The following is an 18,026-nucleotide window of genomic DNA, read 5'->3' as shown; positions in this document are numbered from 1 at the left end:
AGCCCATTTCCTATGAAGAAGTCGCGCAGCTGACTGAAAGAGGCAGGGAAAACCTGCAAGCCTGGGCGCACATTTGTTGCTCTTGAAGCTTCCACAGAGGCAACACCTGTACAGTATATAACACATTTTGTTCTGTTTGTGTTTTATATGGGGTGAGTTAATGTGAGTTTTTGATGATGTGCGGACACTGATAGATGCTAATCGTTTGTGTGAATTGTTATTGCTGTATCAGCAGCTAGTTAATAAGGCAAATTTGAATTGCTGTTATTTAAGCTGAAACTGATTTAATTTCATTTTCATCAAACACTGCTGGACAAAAGTATTGGCACCCTTGCAATGCTGTCAGATAATGCTCAATTTCTCCCCCAATTTGCATGATTGCAATTACAAATGCTTTGGTAGTAATATCTTCATTTCTTTTGCATGCAATGAAAAAACACAACAGAGAACTGAAAAAAATTCATTCATTCATTCAATTCAAAGTCATTTTCATATTACACAAAACTCCAAAAATGGGCCGGATAAAAGTATTGGCACCCTTTGAAAAAACGTGATGCTTCTCTAATTTGTGTAATTAACAGCACCTGTTACCAGTGGCACATAACAGGTGGTGGCAATAACTAAACACACTTGCAGCCAGTTAAAATGGATTAAAGTTGACTCAACCTCTGTCCTGTGTCCTTGTGTGTACCACATTGAGCATGGAGAAAAGAAAGAAGACCAAAGAACTGTCTGTGGACTTGAGAAGCAAAATTGCGAGGAAATATGGGCAATCTCAAGGCCATCTCCAAAGACCTGAATGTTCCTGTGTCTACCGTGCGCAGTGTCATCAATAAGTGTAAAGCCCATGGCACTGTGGCTAACCTCCCTAGATGTGGATGGAAAAGAAAAATTGACGAGATTTCAACAAGTGTGCAGATGGTAGATAAAGAACCTTGACGAAAATCCAAACACGTTCAAGTCGTCATTCAGTCAGAGGGTACACGTGTCAACCCGTACTATCTGTGTCGGCGTCTGAATGAAAAGGGACTCTTTGATAGAATACCCAGGAAGACCCCACTTGTGACACAGAGACATACAAAAAAATAGGTTGGAGTATGCCAAAACTTACCTGAAAAAGCCAAAAACGTTTTGGAAGAATGCTCTCTGGTCAGATGAGACAAAAGTAGATCATTTGGGGAAAAGGCATCAACACAGAGTTTACAGGGAAAAAAACGAGGCCTTCAAAGAAAAGAATACGGTCCCCACAGTCAAACATGGCGGAGGTTCCCTGATGTTTTGGGGTTGCTTAGCTGCCTCTGGCACTGGACTGCTTGACCGTGTGCATGGCATTATGAAATCTGAAGACTACCATCAAATCTTACAGCATAATGTAGGGCCCAGTGTGAGAAAGCTGGGTCTCCTTCAGAGGCATTGGGTCTTTCAGCAGGACAATGACCCAGCACACACTTCAAAAAACACTAGAAAATGGTTTGAGAGAAAGCACTGGGGACTTCTTAAGTGGCCAGCAATGAGTCCAGACCTGAATCCCATAGAACACCTGTGGAGAGATCTGAAAATGGCAGTTTGGAGAAGGCACCCTTCAAATTTTAGCGACTTGGAGCAGTTGGCCAAACAAGTATGATCTAAAATTCCAGCAGAGTAATGTAAGAAACTCATTGATGGATACCGGAAGCGGTTGTTTGCAGTTATTTTGTCTCAAGGTTGTGCTACCAAGTATTAGGCTGAGGGTGCCAATACTTCTGTCCGGCCCATTTTTTGAGTTTTGTGTACAATGATAATGATTTCCCCCCCCCCCATTCTCTTTTGTGTTTTTTCCATTGCGAGCAAAATGAATAAATCTATTACAACCAAAGCATTTGAAATTGCGCATTATCTGATAGAATTGCAGTAGTGCCAATACTTTTGTCCAGCAGTGTAGTTACATTCTGCACGTGTTGATGTCATGAGCAGCTGAATAGAGACGGCAAACCACACGGACGTCTGACATTGTCATTTCGGAGCTTAGCTCGCTGTCTAGTTAGGATTTAGCTCCGACGTCTCGGCGAGAACAGTACAATAATAATGTTTTTGGATAGTTACTTTGAGATTTAGGGGTACCTAAAGGGTTAATTCAGATTTATGCAGAAATTAGGGTTAAGTCACCAGCGTAGGAACGAACTCTCTCATAACCTGGGGACTACCTGTATGTCAGATGTAAAGTTCCAAGTTGATGTTCTGTGACGGTTATTTCTTCAGTTAATGTTTCAGGACTTGCTTGTTATGCTATGTAGTTTGTTGTTATATTTTAGTTTCGTTTTTAATTTCATGGCCTGCTATTTTTTCTGTAATGTTTGGGTCATAGCTCATAAGGGCTGCAGACATGAACATTTACTTTCTGCCCAATATAACACAACATTGGCCAAATGATATCCTCGAGACAGTTTATATCGTTTTGATGATATACGTATATCTTAATGTCGTACATCGCCACTTATCGATGTCAAAGCATCTCCGTTCATTCTCGCCCCGTTTCAAATAGAGTGGATGTCTAGCACCGTCAATGGCAGGCAATGGGTTAACACCTTTGAGATATTGCAAGCATTTTTATGATTACGAGCTGAAGGCCTGTGAAGTTGCCACTCATCTTATGACCCCCAACATGATTTTTTTTATGGGAGGGGAGCAGTCTAAGCAATCAGTCAAGCACGAGCGGCGTTTTTCCAGCAGTCAGTGTGGCCATCCAGTTCCTTCCAAGCACGGCCTCCCGTTTTCTAGACGGGTGGGGGTCCGTTGGTGTAGCTCAGCATGGGGTAGAAGGAGTGAGCCAAGTTGTTGGACTGCACGCAGTAGTCGGCCTCGGACAGGGGCAGCAGGAAGGCCACCAGCACCAGGAGCATGAGAGCCAGCTGCAGGGGCAGCGCCACCCGCAGGACACGGCGCGCCAAGGAAGGCGCCGCCCTGGCCTCAGAAGGGCAGGAAGCGCACCCAGCGCCGCTGCGACACCTGTCACCACATCACCCGTCATTACCGCCACAAATCATTTTTGACCGTCCAGACAAGGAAAAACCTATTCCAGCACTAAATCAACTGTTAATAAGTTGATGTAACTCAAACGAATAATGCATTTCATGAACTAATTATTCATTCCAAAATTTCATTTAAGCCATATAAGATACAGCGTAGTAAGTAGCATCATTTTGGGACTAGAAGTCTGCTAAGTTGTATGTTTTTACAGTTTTACGAGGGTCATGGTCAAAATGAGGACAGCATTTCGGGCGTATAGGTCGCACCCACACTTTTAATTTCAGTAAAAAAAAAAAAAGTGCAAACTTTCCGTAAGTATATCTGGTTGTCCAAAAACGGACCAAAACAAACAATAAGAAATGTAAAAGAAATATAAAATAAAAATAAATGAAGGATAAAAAGAAACATTCTTGAAAAGGACCCCTCCCAAAAAAAAAAAAAAAAAAAACAATTGGCTACTTTTTAAATTCTAGCAATACACACATCAAAAGAAACCAAGAAAAGGGCTAAAACATAAGTCAAGGAAATACAAAACCACAATATTATTATCAAGGGCGCAGGTTTGCATAGGGACAGTAGGGACACTACCAACACTAACACTACCAAGTTTTCAGGACGCTCAAATTGTCCCCACCAACTTCTAAGCAACCCTTTTGCATTATATAATGAGTTCAGTTATTTAGGTCCTTTAGACTGTCATACACTGCAATCATAATAAAGGTAAAAAGTTTATTAATACCGATTTAGATTTTTTCCATAAATGCTAAACCCACTGATGCACTTTAGAAATTAAAATAAGGGATAAGGAAATGAAAGACAACCAATTAAAACAATGTATTACTCTTGTGGTGAAGGACAACATAGGCTAACATGTAGTTCCATGTATCGGTTCAGTAGTATCTGCCCCCCCCCCCCCAAAAAAAACAAAACAAAACACACACACAAAACAACCACTGTAAATTTTCTGTGTATGAAGCAAGGGGAAATTCCCCCATTTTGAAAAATTATGTCCCCCCATGAAGATAACATTTTTAACTTTTTTCATTTTTACATGGGAAATGCATAAGCGGAGACGTGAGAAATTTAGCCCTGAACCACGTTTGTCCAATCTCCTTTATTAATGTCCAGTCCCCAGCAAAAAACAGTACATGCAGCTAATGCTGTTATAGCGTCCCTACCAATGATGAGACCAAACCTACCCCCTTGATGATTATGATAATGCATTGACTGCGCTAAGAGTCAATGCTAAGAGAAAAATGCACCTTATTGAAGATTCAAAATAAAAGTGTCCCAAAAATTTTATGGTGCATCAAATGCTGACAACCCCATCAGAGTCAAGTCATCGGATGATGGGTCGTCCGTCATCATTTGTTCTATATAGCAAAAATTTGGCCGTTTGCAAGAAAAAGCAGCAGGCATTAAACGGGGAAAAAATGTAGTCACAAATGTTGAGTGGCAATGATTGAAAGAGGGAGGGAAGGATGGATGGGTTATTCAATGCCACAGACGAAGAAGTTAGGATCTGGGTTTCTAACAATGATTTTTTTTAAGCATTAAGATTTCTTTCAGTGTCAAAATTCAGCTGCAAAAAATCAGTTGCCAATAAATTGAGGTGCAAAAAATACGGATTAAAAAAAATTTGCCCGCAAAAAAATTCCATTGTTAAAAATGTTCGACTGAAAATTTTGAGACTGAATTTTTGCAACTGAATTTTGGCGGCTGACGCTGAAGAGGCGTCCCTTCGTGGACGCCGGACCGCAAAGACGAGCGAGAGAGCGAGCCGAAGGAGGGCCAAAACTAAAAGCCAGATCCTAACAAAGGAACGGGAGCCTTTTGCGTTGTTTATTGCAGACATTTGAAGGCCATTTGAGAAAGAGAAATGAAGGGGCGGGAGGAGGGAAGTGCTCTTGCCTGACCGCTAGTGGCCAGAGGTGGGTAGTAGCACGTTTACATTTACATTACATTTACTTGAGTAACTTTTTGAGAAAAATGTACTAAGAGTAGTTTTACTAAGCCATACTTTTTACTTGAGTAGATTTGTGAAGAAGAAATGCTACTCTTACTCCGCGACTTTGGGCTACATTAGTCGTTACATTTTGCCTCTTTATTCTACATGTTTTTTTTTTTTTTTTGCAAGCAATGCAAACATGATAGCACTGTCGATGTTTCACAGAACGAGCAGTAAAAGCAAAATGAACAGGAAAGACGGGATGAGACGAGCTGAGGGTACGAAAAAAAAAAACGGTGCTCTGCCAAAATGTGCTACACTGGCAAAACGTCCTACAAGACTTTGTTGTGTTTAGATGCATACAAACATACTAAAGGTGCCTTAAGAAAATACTTAAATGTAGTAATTTCAAAAAAGGGTGGTTTAAATATGCTACACAACTAAAGTGGTCAACAGATCAACAATCTGCTTAAAAGCTACAACATGAAAACACGATACTTAAAAGTATGATAGGAAAACACATGCCAAACTTATTTTGAGGCAAGGAAAAGGTAATAAAAGACTCAATAAAAACACAAATAGTGAGTACTCGCCGGTTTTAACCGATGAGCGCATGTGTTAGACCTCTCGCAGCGTCGGAGGAATTGCAGTAACTTGGTAGTATTCGTCTAGTGAGAGTGACAATCTACGTCATCACGTCGACTGTACAAAAAAACCTCCGTAGGTCAAAACATGTACTAAATAATATAGATTTTTAGATATCTAAATCAATGGCAATATTTTATGTTTCTAATAACATATTTTAGTGAAAGAGAAAAATTGTGGTTTATTAGAGCCTACAAGGCTTTAAGTCCGAGGTTCCCTTTAATTTTCCCCTATGCATTTTTAATATACTCCAGTTCGCTCGGCATCGAGCTGGGAGGAGCTGAGCAGTGACCGCTTCGCGCATCGTCCACCTCCACAGTCTTTTTTTTCTGTTGTATTTTCCCTTGGCAAAACAGCTCGTTACATTACCGCCAACTGGTGGATTTAACCGTGAAGGAACAACAACAACAAAAAAACCCATAATGTTACTGGTCGCGCATGAGCGAGTAGATGAAAAAAAAAAATTCACACTCGCTCTGATTTTGGTCGCAAAATGCGACCATTTGGTCGCAGTCTGGAGCTCTGGTATTTGACATAGAGCGCTGCTGTCAACATGACTCGAAAGCGCAGATTTTAAACTCTCTCCCAGTTTTCATTTGGAACTGACTGACCACAGAAACCCGGAGATATGATCCCTTTAATTTCATAATAGGAAGTGTTTTCGCCACTAGAGGGCACTCATGTTCTTTGAACAAATGCTGTTTCCTTTGTTATTTTTTGTCTCTTGTTGGAATTCAAATATTTTTCTTTTGTATTTGTTTGGCTTAATGTGGTTATGTAATAGGTTTTAGTACAGTATAATAATCACAGTTCATATAGGTAACTTACTGAGAAAAAATACCATTGTTTAAAAAAAAAACAAATACAATAATACTCATGACTTGAGTTTTCTCCAAATACTTTTTTACTTGAGTACATTTTTGGATGACTTTTTCGCACTATAAGAGGCACCTGACTATAAGCCGCTACCAGACAAATTTGACATGAAAATGACATTTGTTAGTAGAAAAGCCACACTAACTATAAGCCGCAGCAGTCTTCACTGTATTATGGGATATTTACACGGTAACACTTTATTTAACAGCGGCATCATACGACTGCCATCAGATCAAATGAACCACCATGAAGCTTTGAATTTATTGACTGCAAAGCTTCATTGCTTCAAGAAACTTCATTTGGCCATCACTGCTCCCTTGGGGGAGACGGCCAACCTCTGCTGCCACCTGCTGTCAACACTGTTGTTGTCCAACATGCCTTCTAGCATGCATTGCAGCGCTACAGATGTAAATAAAAATCAAAATTCATGTTCTTATTTTATTAATTTATTTCTTCAGTTACTGTTCCAGTTGTTTCATCCCACTTTATTTGACAGTGGCGCCATAAGACTGTCATTAGACTATCATAAATATGACATGACACAGTCATTAGACAAAAAAATCAGCCAAAGTGTTACCTATTAACCTAAATAAATCAACAAATAAGCCGCAGGATTCAAAATGAAGGAGAAAAGTAGCGGCTTAAAGTCCGAAAATTACGGTACTTTTACTTGAGTAGTATTATTTTGAAGTCACGCTACTCTTACTTGAGTAAATTTTTGGGCGATTCTACCCACCTCTGCTAGTGGCGCACGATTCTTGTTAGTTCCACAGAGAGACTTGGGGGCAATCCAGTGCTGGGTTATTAGCTAGCAGAATCCTTAAGAGGAAGGGCAGGGCAGGGCAGGTATGACGGCTCAGCGACCAGAAGATGATGGAAGTCGGTGGCATTGCCGTTCAACTGGATATGCCAGAATGTTAACCCATTTAAAAAATATAAAGAAATAAACACATATAAATAAATAAATGAATAAATAAAAATGGATTGCCGATTTATTTAAATTGAAATTGGAATGTTTGTGAGTGTTTCGTTTTAAAATACATATCTAAAAAAAAAAAAAAATCTTTCCCCACGCATTTTTTTAAATGGAGAAAAAAAGTAGTTGGTTCATATTGGAATCAACAATGTCTCTAAAGCCTTTATTTACGATCAAAATAATTGACCATTTATTTTGTAATAGAGGAATCAATCCAGTCATTCACTAGCACACACTAAGACATACTCTTCTTTCAAGCGCCCGCCCGCCACAAAATATTGCGTCCTACGGCTACACCAGTACTTCTCAAATAGTGGGGCGCAGAGCAATGCCGGGGGTGGCCCGTGTGACCTTGGGGAACATACTTTTTTGCTGCACAAGAGTAAAGTGCAATTGCACATCCACTCAGTGGGTGGCAGTGGCGCTCTCATTTTCAGAGTGTGTGCACTATTTTTGAACCAAACAAGAGCAAACAGCAAAGAGCACCGGAGACATAAAAAGCTAAGACGAGTAAATATGACAAAGCGTATGTAGCGTTCTGCTTTTGACTTTGACTTTTAACACAGTGGGAGACAAGGAAAGAACAGTCTGTTTACTGGGTCAAAAATGTTTGCAGCAGACAGCAAAACAATTAAGACGTTACTTAAAGACATTAGACTCCAATTACATTGACTAGCCGCCTGTATTTTTTTTTTAACGAAAACGTGCCAAATATTGCCAACAATCACACATCGGTAAACCAGCGGGCACTATTAGCATCATATAAGGTGGCATACCAAGTTGCTCATTGCAAAATAATCCCACACAATAGCAAATGAGCTGATACTGCCTACAGCAAAAATGATAACTGTCCCTCTGTCCAATGACACTGTCTTTTCTATTAATTTTTGTTTTTTTGGTCAAATTGTTTGGCATATTACCTTCATGAGTTAATGTTGCTAATAAATTTGAATTCATTATTATTTATTGATTTGATTAAATTTTTTCAGTATCAAATGATCAAAAAAATACCTTGAGTGTATTTTCACAGCTTGGATGTGACTTTTTTTTTTTTTTTTAAATTCAGGCAAATTGATGAGCTTTCTGACCAACTCTGATAAAACAATGGCGGCCCCAGTTAACCCGCCATTTTGAGATGTCCGATCATTTTTGAGCGGCTGACGAGTGAACGTTCGATTGTCGGCCCCTCCCGGTCTAAATGGAGCGACTGTCTCGCGTTGTCAGAAAGAGTTCACATTTTGAATTTTTTTCTCCAAAACATGCCAGGCCACTGGTGGGCTTCTTTGCGAGTTTTCCGGCATCAACCCTGACATCTCTCTTCTCCTGAAAAATTGCTCTTACGATCCAGTCAAGGGGAAAAAAAAAACAAAAAAAACCAAAGCAACCATCGACTTCCATCATCAGGGAGCGCACTAGCTAGCTGACTAGCTAGCGAGGGAGGGAACCGAACATGTACCTGTGCTGTGGAACGTTCACGGGACCGCCGCGCCGTGACACGCTACATTTGCCCCGCTGCTGTTTGCAATGAACGGGTGGAAGAATGGAAGGGAGGGAGGGGAAAAGAAAAGTTTAATTAGGGGCAAATCAAGACAGAAGCCAGCCACCACAGAAATGAAAAGAAAACAAAAACAATGTCTCGGCATTGCATGCTTCTTTTGACCTTTTGGAAAGCGTCACTGATTTGTGCCGCCGGTGATTAAGAAATCAACTCTTTGACATGGAAATCCATTCCATTTTTGCTTGCTAGATTTTCTTGATGGCGAAAAACAGCGAAAATAGCATTTGCGTTAAAAACTCATTCCTAAATAAATTAAATAAAATACAGCGGTACCTCAAAATATGAAACCAATCGATTCTAGACTGGTTTCCGTATCACAATTTTGGGGGATTTTTAATCGTGTTTTCCATGTAAATGGCCTCATGGGTTTCAAGCGCTACTAAAACACCATATTCAATTTTATAATACTATAAGGTGAAAATCAAATTGAAATAAGAGCATTTCAATCATTCATTATACCTAACCGTTAATACCTGTCATCAACTAGATAATAAAACATAATGCCTCCCAAAAACAGGAAAATGTGTCACTTTACCTTTTGAGTGACGCCATGTCCGAAAGCCAAAGTGATAGCAATGTCATGCAAGCACTGGGCAGTACGAAGTACCTTTTGTATTTTGAATATTTTTTTGGTAATACGAAGCGAAAAAACTTTGGGTCAAGTGAATATTTCATTGATGTAAGCGTTCGTACATGGAGGTACCACTATGTACTGTATATAAATGCTAAAAAAAACAATTAACACTAAAGCAATACATTGTAGATCTGAATGAATGAAATATTTGTATTGAATACTTTGTTCTCTCCGTAGTTAATTTGCTGTCAACAAAGTCAGACAAAAATTATCCATGAAAATCAAATGCATCAACACATGGAGGTCCGGATTTGGAGTTTTACTCAAAATGAAAGTGGAAAAACACACTACAGGCTGATCCAACTTTGATGTAATGTCCTTTAAACAAGTCAAAATGAAGCTCAGTAGTGTGTGTGGCCTCCGCGTGCCTGTATGACCTCCCAACAGCGCCGGGGCATGCTACTAATGAGACGATGGAGGGCGTCCTTGGGGAACTAGATCTAGACCAGGGCATCACGGAGCTTCTGGACAGTCTGAGGAGCAACTTGGCTCTGTCAGACCAGACGGGCCTAAACTAAAGTCCCTTTCACACATACCTAAACACCGTTAAAATCCTGGGATTTAAACGGGTAGCCACTATGTGTGAAAGCCGGGACGACTGACACGGGGATTACACGGACATTTACCGTGTTGCCTCATAGTATAATGTCCGAGACTTGAAATGAGATGCGGAATGTGTAAAAACAGGCGTTTAATTCCTAGTCGATCATCATTTCCTCTTTCTTCCCAGTAGGAGAAAAGCGGTAAACAAATATCCCAATTATAAACATAGCAAACTGGAAATAGCAAAATTCAACTGAAAACATAATGAAATTAAATTGCTACTGAATCGTAGAAGAGAGTCCATCGCCCATTTTTAGAAATTTGTTTATCTAGTTTCCGATGCGGACCAAAAATGATGTCCGGGTTATTTGGCGCACAGTAAAAAAACGAGCATTATTCGGCTTATCCTTTTCTTCATTGTATTTCTTTATGACTGTGGTCAAGCCCGCCTCCTGCGTAGAAAAAGCTAGGCGCTGAAGGGAATAGTTACCTTTCTCGCACACACCATATAACCGTTTGCATTAGTCTAACACATTCATTATAGTAAAGCATTTAACCATAGTTGAGGAATGTCACTCCATGCCCTTTGACACAGTAAAGTGGATCACCTTATCAGCTCTCGCCTTATAAGCGAAGGAGAGGACGTCAACGGCTTTTCGGTGGGTCGGCACCCTCGCCCTACCAAGACAACTAATTGATAGCGTGGCGTCTTTGACGTCAAGACATGCCCCAGTTGCTGTGGCAACCACGTCCCAGCCATGAAAGATGACACACGAACTTGACTGCCCAAACCTGCCACAGAGGGATGACAACACCCAAGCACGCCTTCCGCCCGGCCCACTCCACCGCAGCTTTACAAAGACTGAACATTTTAGCGAACAACGGTCGCTTCTCGGGGACATTTCTAAGTAGCCGTTGTTTTGCTGACCCTGGATCCAGCATTGTCTCTCCGTTGTCTCTTTTTGCCTTGTTTTTTGACCAATGTCGACGAATAAATTGTCAACCAGTTTTCGGTGAGCCTTCTTTAAACCGTTCAAAATGGAGTCAGTACAAAGGGTTAACACCAGAGTGGACGCGCGGAGTTTGCTTTTCCGGCCGACTTGCTGGGGCTGCGCCTGCGGAACGCCATCTGGTTCGGCTGTCGCTGTTCCGGCGGCAAATTCCTTTAGCGCTAACGAACAGCTACATCGCTGCAGTCTTGAGTGCCGGCTTTCGCTCATTGATGACGTAATTGCTGCATGAATTCTGATTTCGAAGACTTGACAGTTCAGACTGTTGCCTAATTCTGGAAAAATGTGGCCCAGATTAGATTTAAACCACATACGAAAGTGACCCAGATCGGATTTGAAATGGTCCACTTCTATGAGACTTGTCCCGTTCAGACCGTCAAATTAATTGCCTCATTCAAGTCGGAAAAACACCCAAAAAATCGGATTTGTGCATTAAGACCTGCAGTATGAACCTAGCAATTATGACTTGTTTAGAGGACATTACATCAAAGTTGGATCAGTAGTAGTGTTTTTCCTCTTTAATTTTCACATTTGTTTTATGGATAATTTTTCTGTGACTTTATTGTCAGAACATTCAACTACGGATTCATTCATTCATTCCGATCTACAACGTGTAACACGTTTAGTGTTCCCTGTTTTTTTTCCGAGCAGTGTTTATACGTCATTAAAGTGTCATAAAGATTTTTAAAAAATGTTTTAACTTTTTTTTTTTTTAAACATTTTTGTCATTAAAAATTGAATTTTAAAATGACTTTATATAAAAATATACCCATTCTCATGAAAGAATCTATAGAAGTTTTGGTGGCCAGACCCCCCCCCCCCCCCAAAATAAAGAGGAATGAATGATTGGCAATAAAAAAACTGGAAGGTATTGATGAAATGCATGGATGGGCCGGGCCTAGAAAACACTGATATTTAGGAAGAGGACGAGGTTACCGATCGGCGGCGGCTAGGGGTGCTCCTCCCTGAGGCCGGACTCAGCGATCCGGACCCGCTGTCCAAATCGTCGGCAGAGGACCAAGATGACAGATCCTGCTCCGGAAAAGACGTTGGATCCAAATCGAATGAAGTGAGCCACAGAAATGACATTTTCCAGCGGTCTAGTTGAAAATTTGCTAACCCAAACTCAGGGTGAGGAAAAGTACCTGCTGACTGCCGCCTAGGTCCAGGATTCCGGCCAGCTCCCTCAAGTCCCGGGTAACCTCCTTGAGCAGCAGTTTGAGGCGGTTGCCGATGATGTGGACCTTCTCCTTGGCCTCCAGGCAGTCGCCGCCCTGCGAGTTGACCAGCAACTGCAGCGACATGTCCTGCAGCGTCGACACCTTCCTCTGGGAGTCCAGCAGCTCCTGTCGTATTTGCTGTCCCACCAAAGCAGCGTCACGCTTATTAAATTCGTAATCGCCATATCTGGCGGCTTTTATTTTCAAAGGCTCGGGGCGGGAGAAAAATGCATCGGGGGCTCGATCAAATTTGAGATGATTTTGACAAAATTCAGCTGCATTGGAAGCCACGTGATTGGACTTCGAGTAATTTTTTTCACTATTACACAAGTCACTTTGCTATGAATTATTTTGAATGGATTGAACGGGGACGGCGAGTCTACCGTGAGCGCCTTGTGTTGCTCTTGCAGGGTGTTGACGTCCCGGACCGGATCGACGGGGACCAGCTGGTTGCGCCTCCGCTCGATGTTCTCCAACCACAGCAGAAGACCGTGACTCATCTCGTGGAAGTCCTGTTTTGGGCCCATCGTGTCATTATTTTTGCTTGAAAGCTTGACTTTTTGATTCACAAAAGCTTGTTCTTTTTTTTTTGGGGGGGGGGGGGGTACTTACTGATGTTTTACTGCTATTTAAAGAAGAGAAAAAGGTAGAATCTGACTTATTTGCTTGTGACAGGGGAGTCTTTTTCAGTAATCAAAGCAGGTGTTACCAAGGTATTTTTACAACAAATATTTTTTTAACCATATAAATATTGAACTTACTTGACTGACATTGATAGTCGATCGCCGTTTTGAGACTTTGGCTACGTTTGCACGGAATCTTTTATTAACGGCAATAAAAACACTGGCTGGTCTTACCTGACACTGCATGAGGGCTCCCTGCAGCGAAGACCTCCATTCATCCAAGGAGGCGGCCATCCGGTCCCAGCGCTCGTTCACGTCCTTGAGTTTGGCCCTCAGCTCCTCGGACTCGTCCGTCTCCGAGCGCGCCAAGTCAGCCCCGCACAAGTTGACGGACAGCACCGCGCCTTTCCGCTCGTCCCAGGCCCGCTGCAGCTCCTGGACAGGCAAGCGAGTGAGCGAGCGCCACACATTTGACGATCTGGACGCCAACCTTGACCCCAACCCTCTCTTGTCCCTTCACCTTGAGCTTCTTGATGCGGAAGCGGATGGTCTGGACGTCAGTGCCGGGGTCCAGCTTCCGCTGGCGCTCCAGCTCATCGGCCGCCTCCGAGAGCCACGAGCGCACGTTTTCAATATCTGAGCGGAGCTGGCGCCGCCGCTGACGGTTCTGTTTGCCACGGAGTTCCTCGCTGAGGTCCCGAGCCTGCAGGAGCTCCCAGCGTTCGATCACCCCTGCCGCAAAAGCCCACCCGATTTTCAGACTAAAACAAATGAGCGCTACTACGACCCCTAGCAAAAAGTATGGAATCACCATTCTTGGACGAGCACTCACTCAGACATGTTATTATGTAGAACACACTCAGATAAAAAGCTTGAAAAAATAATGAATTAGTTCAAAAGTGCAATCTTGGCATTCAGAAAAACTAAAAGAAATGGATAAAAAACATTGTGGTGGTCAGCAAATCTTACTTTTATAGAGCAAGTGCAGGGAAATAAATATGGAATCACTCCATTCTGAAGAAAAAAAATATGGAATCACTCCATTTTGAGTAGAAAATACAGACACACCCAGCCAATTTCCTTTCCTTAATTGGGCCCCCGCCTCAGATTAGATCTGCTCGTTAGTCAGCAGTTAAAAACAGTGCAGTCATCACCCCTAGGAGGGCTGCTGGACCAAGTGGATTTACAAGAATCATGGCTCCAGCAAGAGGGATGTTTCTTAAGACCAAGGAGAGAATTATTGAACTTCTTGAAGAAGTTAACGCTACACGTATGGTTGCCAAAGATGTGGGCTGTTCACAGTCAGCTGTATCACAAATCTGGACCAAGTACAAACAGCATGGCAAGGTTGTTAAAGTTAAGCGTACTGGTAGACCGAGGAAGACATCCAAACGTCATGACAAACAACTCAAGGCCATGTGTCTTGAAAACAGAAGATGTACAACAAGACAAATGAAGAAGAAATGGGAGGAAGCTGGAGTCAAGGTATGTGGCAGAACTGTGCAAAATTGCCGAAAGGAAATGGGATTTCTATAGTGGAAAGCTAAAAGGAAACCGTTATTGACACTGAAACAGAAAAGAACAAGACTGCAATGCGCTAAGGAGAGGCAATCATGGACTGAATGACTGGATGAAGGTTATTTTCAGTGATGAGTCAAGAATCTGCATTGGACAAGGCGATGATGCAGGAACTTTTGTTTGGTGCCGTTCCAGTGGGATTTACAAAAATGACTGCCTGAAGAAAACATCAAAATTCCGTCAGTCCTTGATGATATGGGGTTGCATGTCAGGCAAAGGCACTGGGGAGATGGCTGTGGTTAAACCTTCAATAAATGCACATGTTTACATTGAAATTTTAGACAACTTTCTTATTCCTTCAATTGAAAATATGTTTGGGGATTATGAAATCATTTTCCAAGACAACAATGCATCATGCCACAGAGTTAAAACTGTTAAAGCATTCCTTGGAGAAAGACTCATCCAGTCAATTTCATGGCCAGCAAATAGCCAAGATCTAAACACTATTGAAAACCTGTGGTGGAAATTGAAAACAGCAAGGTTCCGACCTGCAAGGATGATCTGGCAACTGCAATCAAAGAGATTTGGCACCAAATTGATGAAGAATACTCATCAAGTCCATGCCTCAGAAACTGCAGGCTGTCATAAAAGCCAGCGGTGGTGCAACTAAATACAAGAGATGTTTTGATTGTTAATTCTTTGTTTATTTCTCATGATTCCATATATTTTTCCTCAGAATGGAGTGATTCTATATTTATTTTCCTGCACGTGTTCTATAAAAGTAACATTTAATGCCCACCACAATGTGTTTTATTCATTTCTTTTAGTGTTTCTGAATCGCAAGGAGTTGCACTTTTCAACTAATTCATTATTTTTTTCAAGCTTTTTATCTGAGTTTGTTCTACATAATAAAATGTCTGAGTGAGTGCTTGTCCGAGACTGGTGATTCCATACTTTTTGCCCGGGGATGTGTACCCTCTGCCAACAAGTCCGTGCACTGTGCGTGCAAGCCCTTCATTGGCAAATTTCTAACCTACAGAAGGCTGCCCTCTACTACCAAACTACAATCCTGCAGTGATTTCGTTCACTACCATTGAGAGTGACAGACGTCAAATCCATTTGAACCGGGACTATCAACGCTACAGTTGAACTGTAACCGGTATCGTTACCGATACGGCTCTAAGATGACATCATCGGTATCGGTGAGTACTAAGAAATATTGCGCCGATGAGGCGCAAGTTTCCAAACACTGGTTGCCCTTCCCAAGAGGATTGTTTGAAAAATGGGTTGAGAAATAAGCTGGTTAGAACTTCATTTTAATGTCAATGCTTTGTATTTGATGGGATTCAAATGGATTGGATGTCTTTTAGTGGGGGTGGGGGGTGGGGGGGGGGTATTCCCTATTTTTCTGGCACGTGGTATCATTTTATAGCACACCTTTCGTTCCCACAAAAAAAAGGTATATATAGGCTATACGGTGAAAAAAACGATGCGATATCACTCTGTCCTGTTTGCCCAGATAGCCTATTCCCTGCAGAACTGCTGGATTACAAAAGTTGATACTCGAATTACTGACATGCCATGGTAGGGTTTTAATAACTTTATCCTGAAAACATAGCCAACACTATTCAGGCATGAAAATGGGTCAGGGGTTATAAAGGTGAGAAGGGTGTAAAGGAAATATGTTCCGGTACACTAGGGCTGTCCCAAATTTTCTCCTGATTAGTCAGCCGACTATTTTTATAATTAGTCTACCAGTAATTTTATTTTATTTTTTATTCTTTTTACTAATTTAGCAATGAAATTTTTGTTGACGCTTATCAATTTACAAAAACATTTTGGAACACTTAAATTCTTTTTGGAACACTTAAATTCTTTATTAAAGAACAAATAAACATATAAATAACTACAATAAATCACAGATAAACAATGAGGTCAAATGCTGATAGCATTAACTCGTGCAAAAGAATGTAAACAGATTCAGAACACTGACTTCGCCTTTCCAACATGATTCGAAACAGTTCTTAAAAAAATATCTCACATTAATATTATAGTATACTACTATATATAATAGTATTTTAATCATTGCCAATCAGATTTTTCATAAAGGGTGTCATTTTAAAGTTATTCTTAGTGTTGAATCTGAACTCTGAAGTATGTGTGATTAACTCCAGAAATCATTATTTATATGACAAAATTACATGCTTTTATTTTGAAATGTTCCCCGGAAGTACGTTTGCTAAACCGCTAGCCGTAAGCTTTAAACACCGTAAAAAACACAAAAACAAAAAAAAACACTTTTTCTCATTGCATGAGCCGTCAATCAATTTTTCATTTGCAAATGCTGTTAACCAGCGATTTTTCATTTTTGAAGTTTTACCTTTTAACCGTAAGTCTGCGTTTTGGCGAAGACTGCAAATGTTTTATAGCAGGCTAAAGTAAGTTGTCTTTTCAATGTAGCAATGCTAATGTTTATAGTGTTTAATATAGATGTGTTCCCGTATTTTGTACGTCTGAACTTTAATTCTACGGCGTGTTAATGACCAATAAACATCTATAAAAGGAACTATTGTCTCATATGCCATCAGCACGCACGAACGCACGTATGCACGCGCGCGGCGATAAAACGCAACCGTGAAAATTACCGCCCTCGTTTTTATTTATTGTGTGATAAATGGACTCATTGCATATGGCGACAGGCTTAGCAACTTCAATAAAACATCATTAGTTAGTTAGATGGATTTACTATCTGCCAGCTTGTAGTTCGTCTTCCAAAATTACAACTGGGTGAGGGCGCTTTAGGTGTTCTTTCACGGCCGACGTACAGCGAAACTTGGCATTGAAAAGACAGGACACAACAGAACAGTGTACTCTCCTTAGTTTTGTTGAAATAAGTCAATGTTTTGGCCACTCTGGTGCGCTTTCTGGCTTTGTGCCGCTTTCCCCGCATGCATACCAAGTGTCCGACATAAAAAAAAAAATCTCCCGACCCCCCCCCCCCTTTAAAAATGTTCTCCTCGGTTCAACACAATTCACGTAGGTCACCCTTTTTGACTTCAAAATGGCGAATTCTGCCAAAAGGCGAGAGATTTTCATGCCTGAATGAAAACTGTTTGGATGAGGGCTCGCGAGTCGGGACCCCAAAGCGGGTCGCGCGCGGTCAGGGGTCCCCAGACGTAGGACGAATGTTGGCACGGGTGCAACTCACCGGACGCTTGGAACTCGGCGCCGACGGGATTGGCCAATCCGGACGCGGCGTCCTCTTCCTCTTTCAACTCGTAGCCCATCCTCCTCACCGTGTCGATGTTGCCGCGACACTCACCCAGCAGTCTCATCTGAGACAAAACACAAAGCGTTACACAAAATATCATGGTTTCACGGTATTGCAATTACAGCTCTAAAATGTGTTAGAGATATATGGGTTTAAAAAATCCATTGAACATGATTTTTATCTAGAAAATGTTATCTA

General features: G+C 41.4%; 1 protein-coding gene across 7 annotated transcripts in view; it reads right to left on the bottom strand.

Annotated features, from left to right (window-relative positions):
• Window positions 1-1,791: 1,791 nt before the first annotated feature.
• Window positions 1,792-18,026, bottom strand: part of syne1b (spectrin repeat containing, nuclear envelope 1b) — a 264,424-nt gene continuing 248,189 nt past the window's right edge. For 5 of the 7 annotated variants that reach the window (XM_057858502.1, XM_057858499.1, XM_057858500.1 and 2 more), the window contains 8 exons: window positions 17,766-17,892; window positions 13,560-13,771; window positions 13,274-13,474; window positions 12,800-12,928; window positions 12,342-12,554; window positions 12,133-12,228; window positions 8,908-8,966; window positions 1,792-2,985 (listed from right to left, as the gene is read on the bottom strand). In XM_057858502.1, coding sequence (XP_057714485.1) covers window positions 2,754-2,985; window positions 8,908-8,966; window positions 12,133-12,228; window positions 12,342-12,554; window positions 12,800-12,928; window positions 13,274-13,474; window positions 13,560-13,771; window positions 17,766-17,892 — 1,269 coding nt within the window. In that variant the 3' untranslated portion in view covers window positions 1,792-2,753. The remainder of the gene's footprint in view (window positions 2,986-8,907; window positions 8,967-12,132; window positions 12,229-12,341; window positions 12,555-12,799; window positions 12,929-13,273; window positions 13,475-13,559; window positions 13,772-17,765; window positions 17,893-18,026) is intronic. The other 2 variants (XM_057858501.1, XM_057858506.1) reach the window with 2 other exon arrangements.

This window comes from Corythoichthys intestinalis, chromosome 15 (genome assembly GCF_030265065.1).
Source record: "Corythoichthys intestinalis isolate RoL2023-P3 chromosome 15, ASM3026506v1, whole genome shotgun sequence".
NCBI classification, from domain to species: Eukaryota; Metazoa; Chordata; class Actinopteri; order Syngnathiformes; family Syngnathidae; genus Corythoichthys; species Corythoichthys intestinalis.
This window is presented reverse-complemented; position numbering and strand designations above follow the sequence as displayed.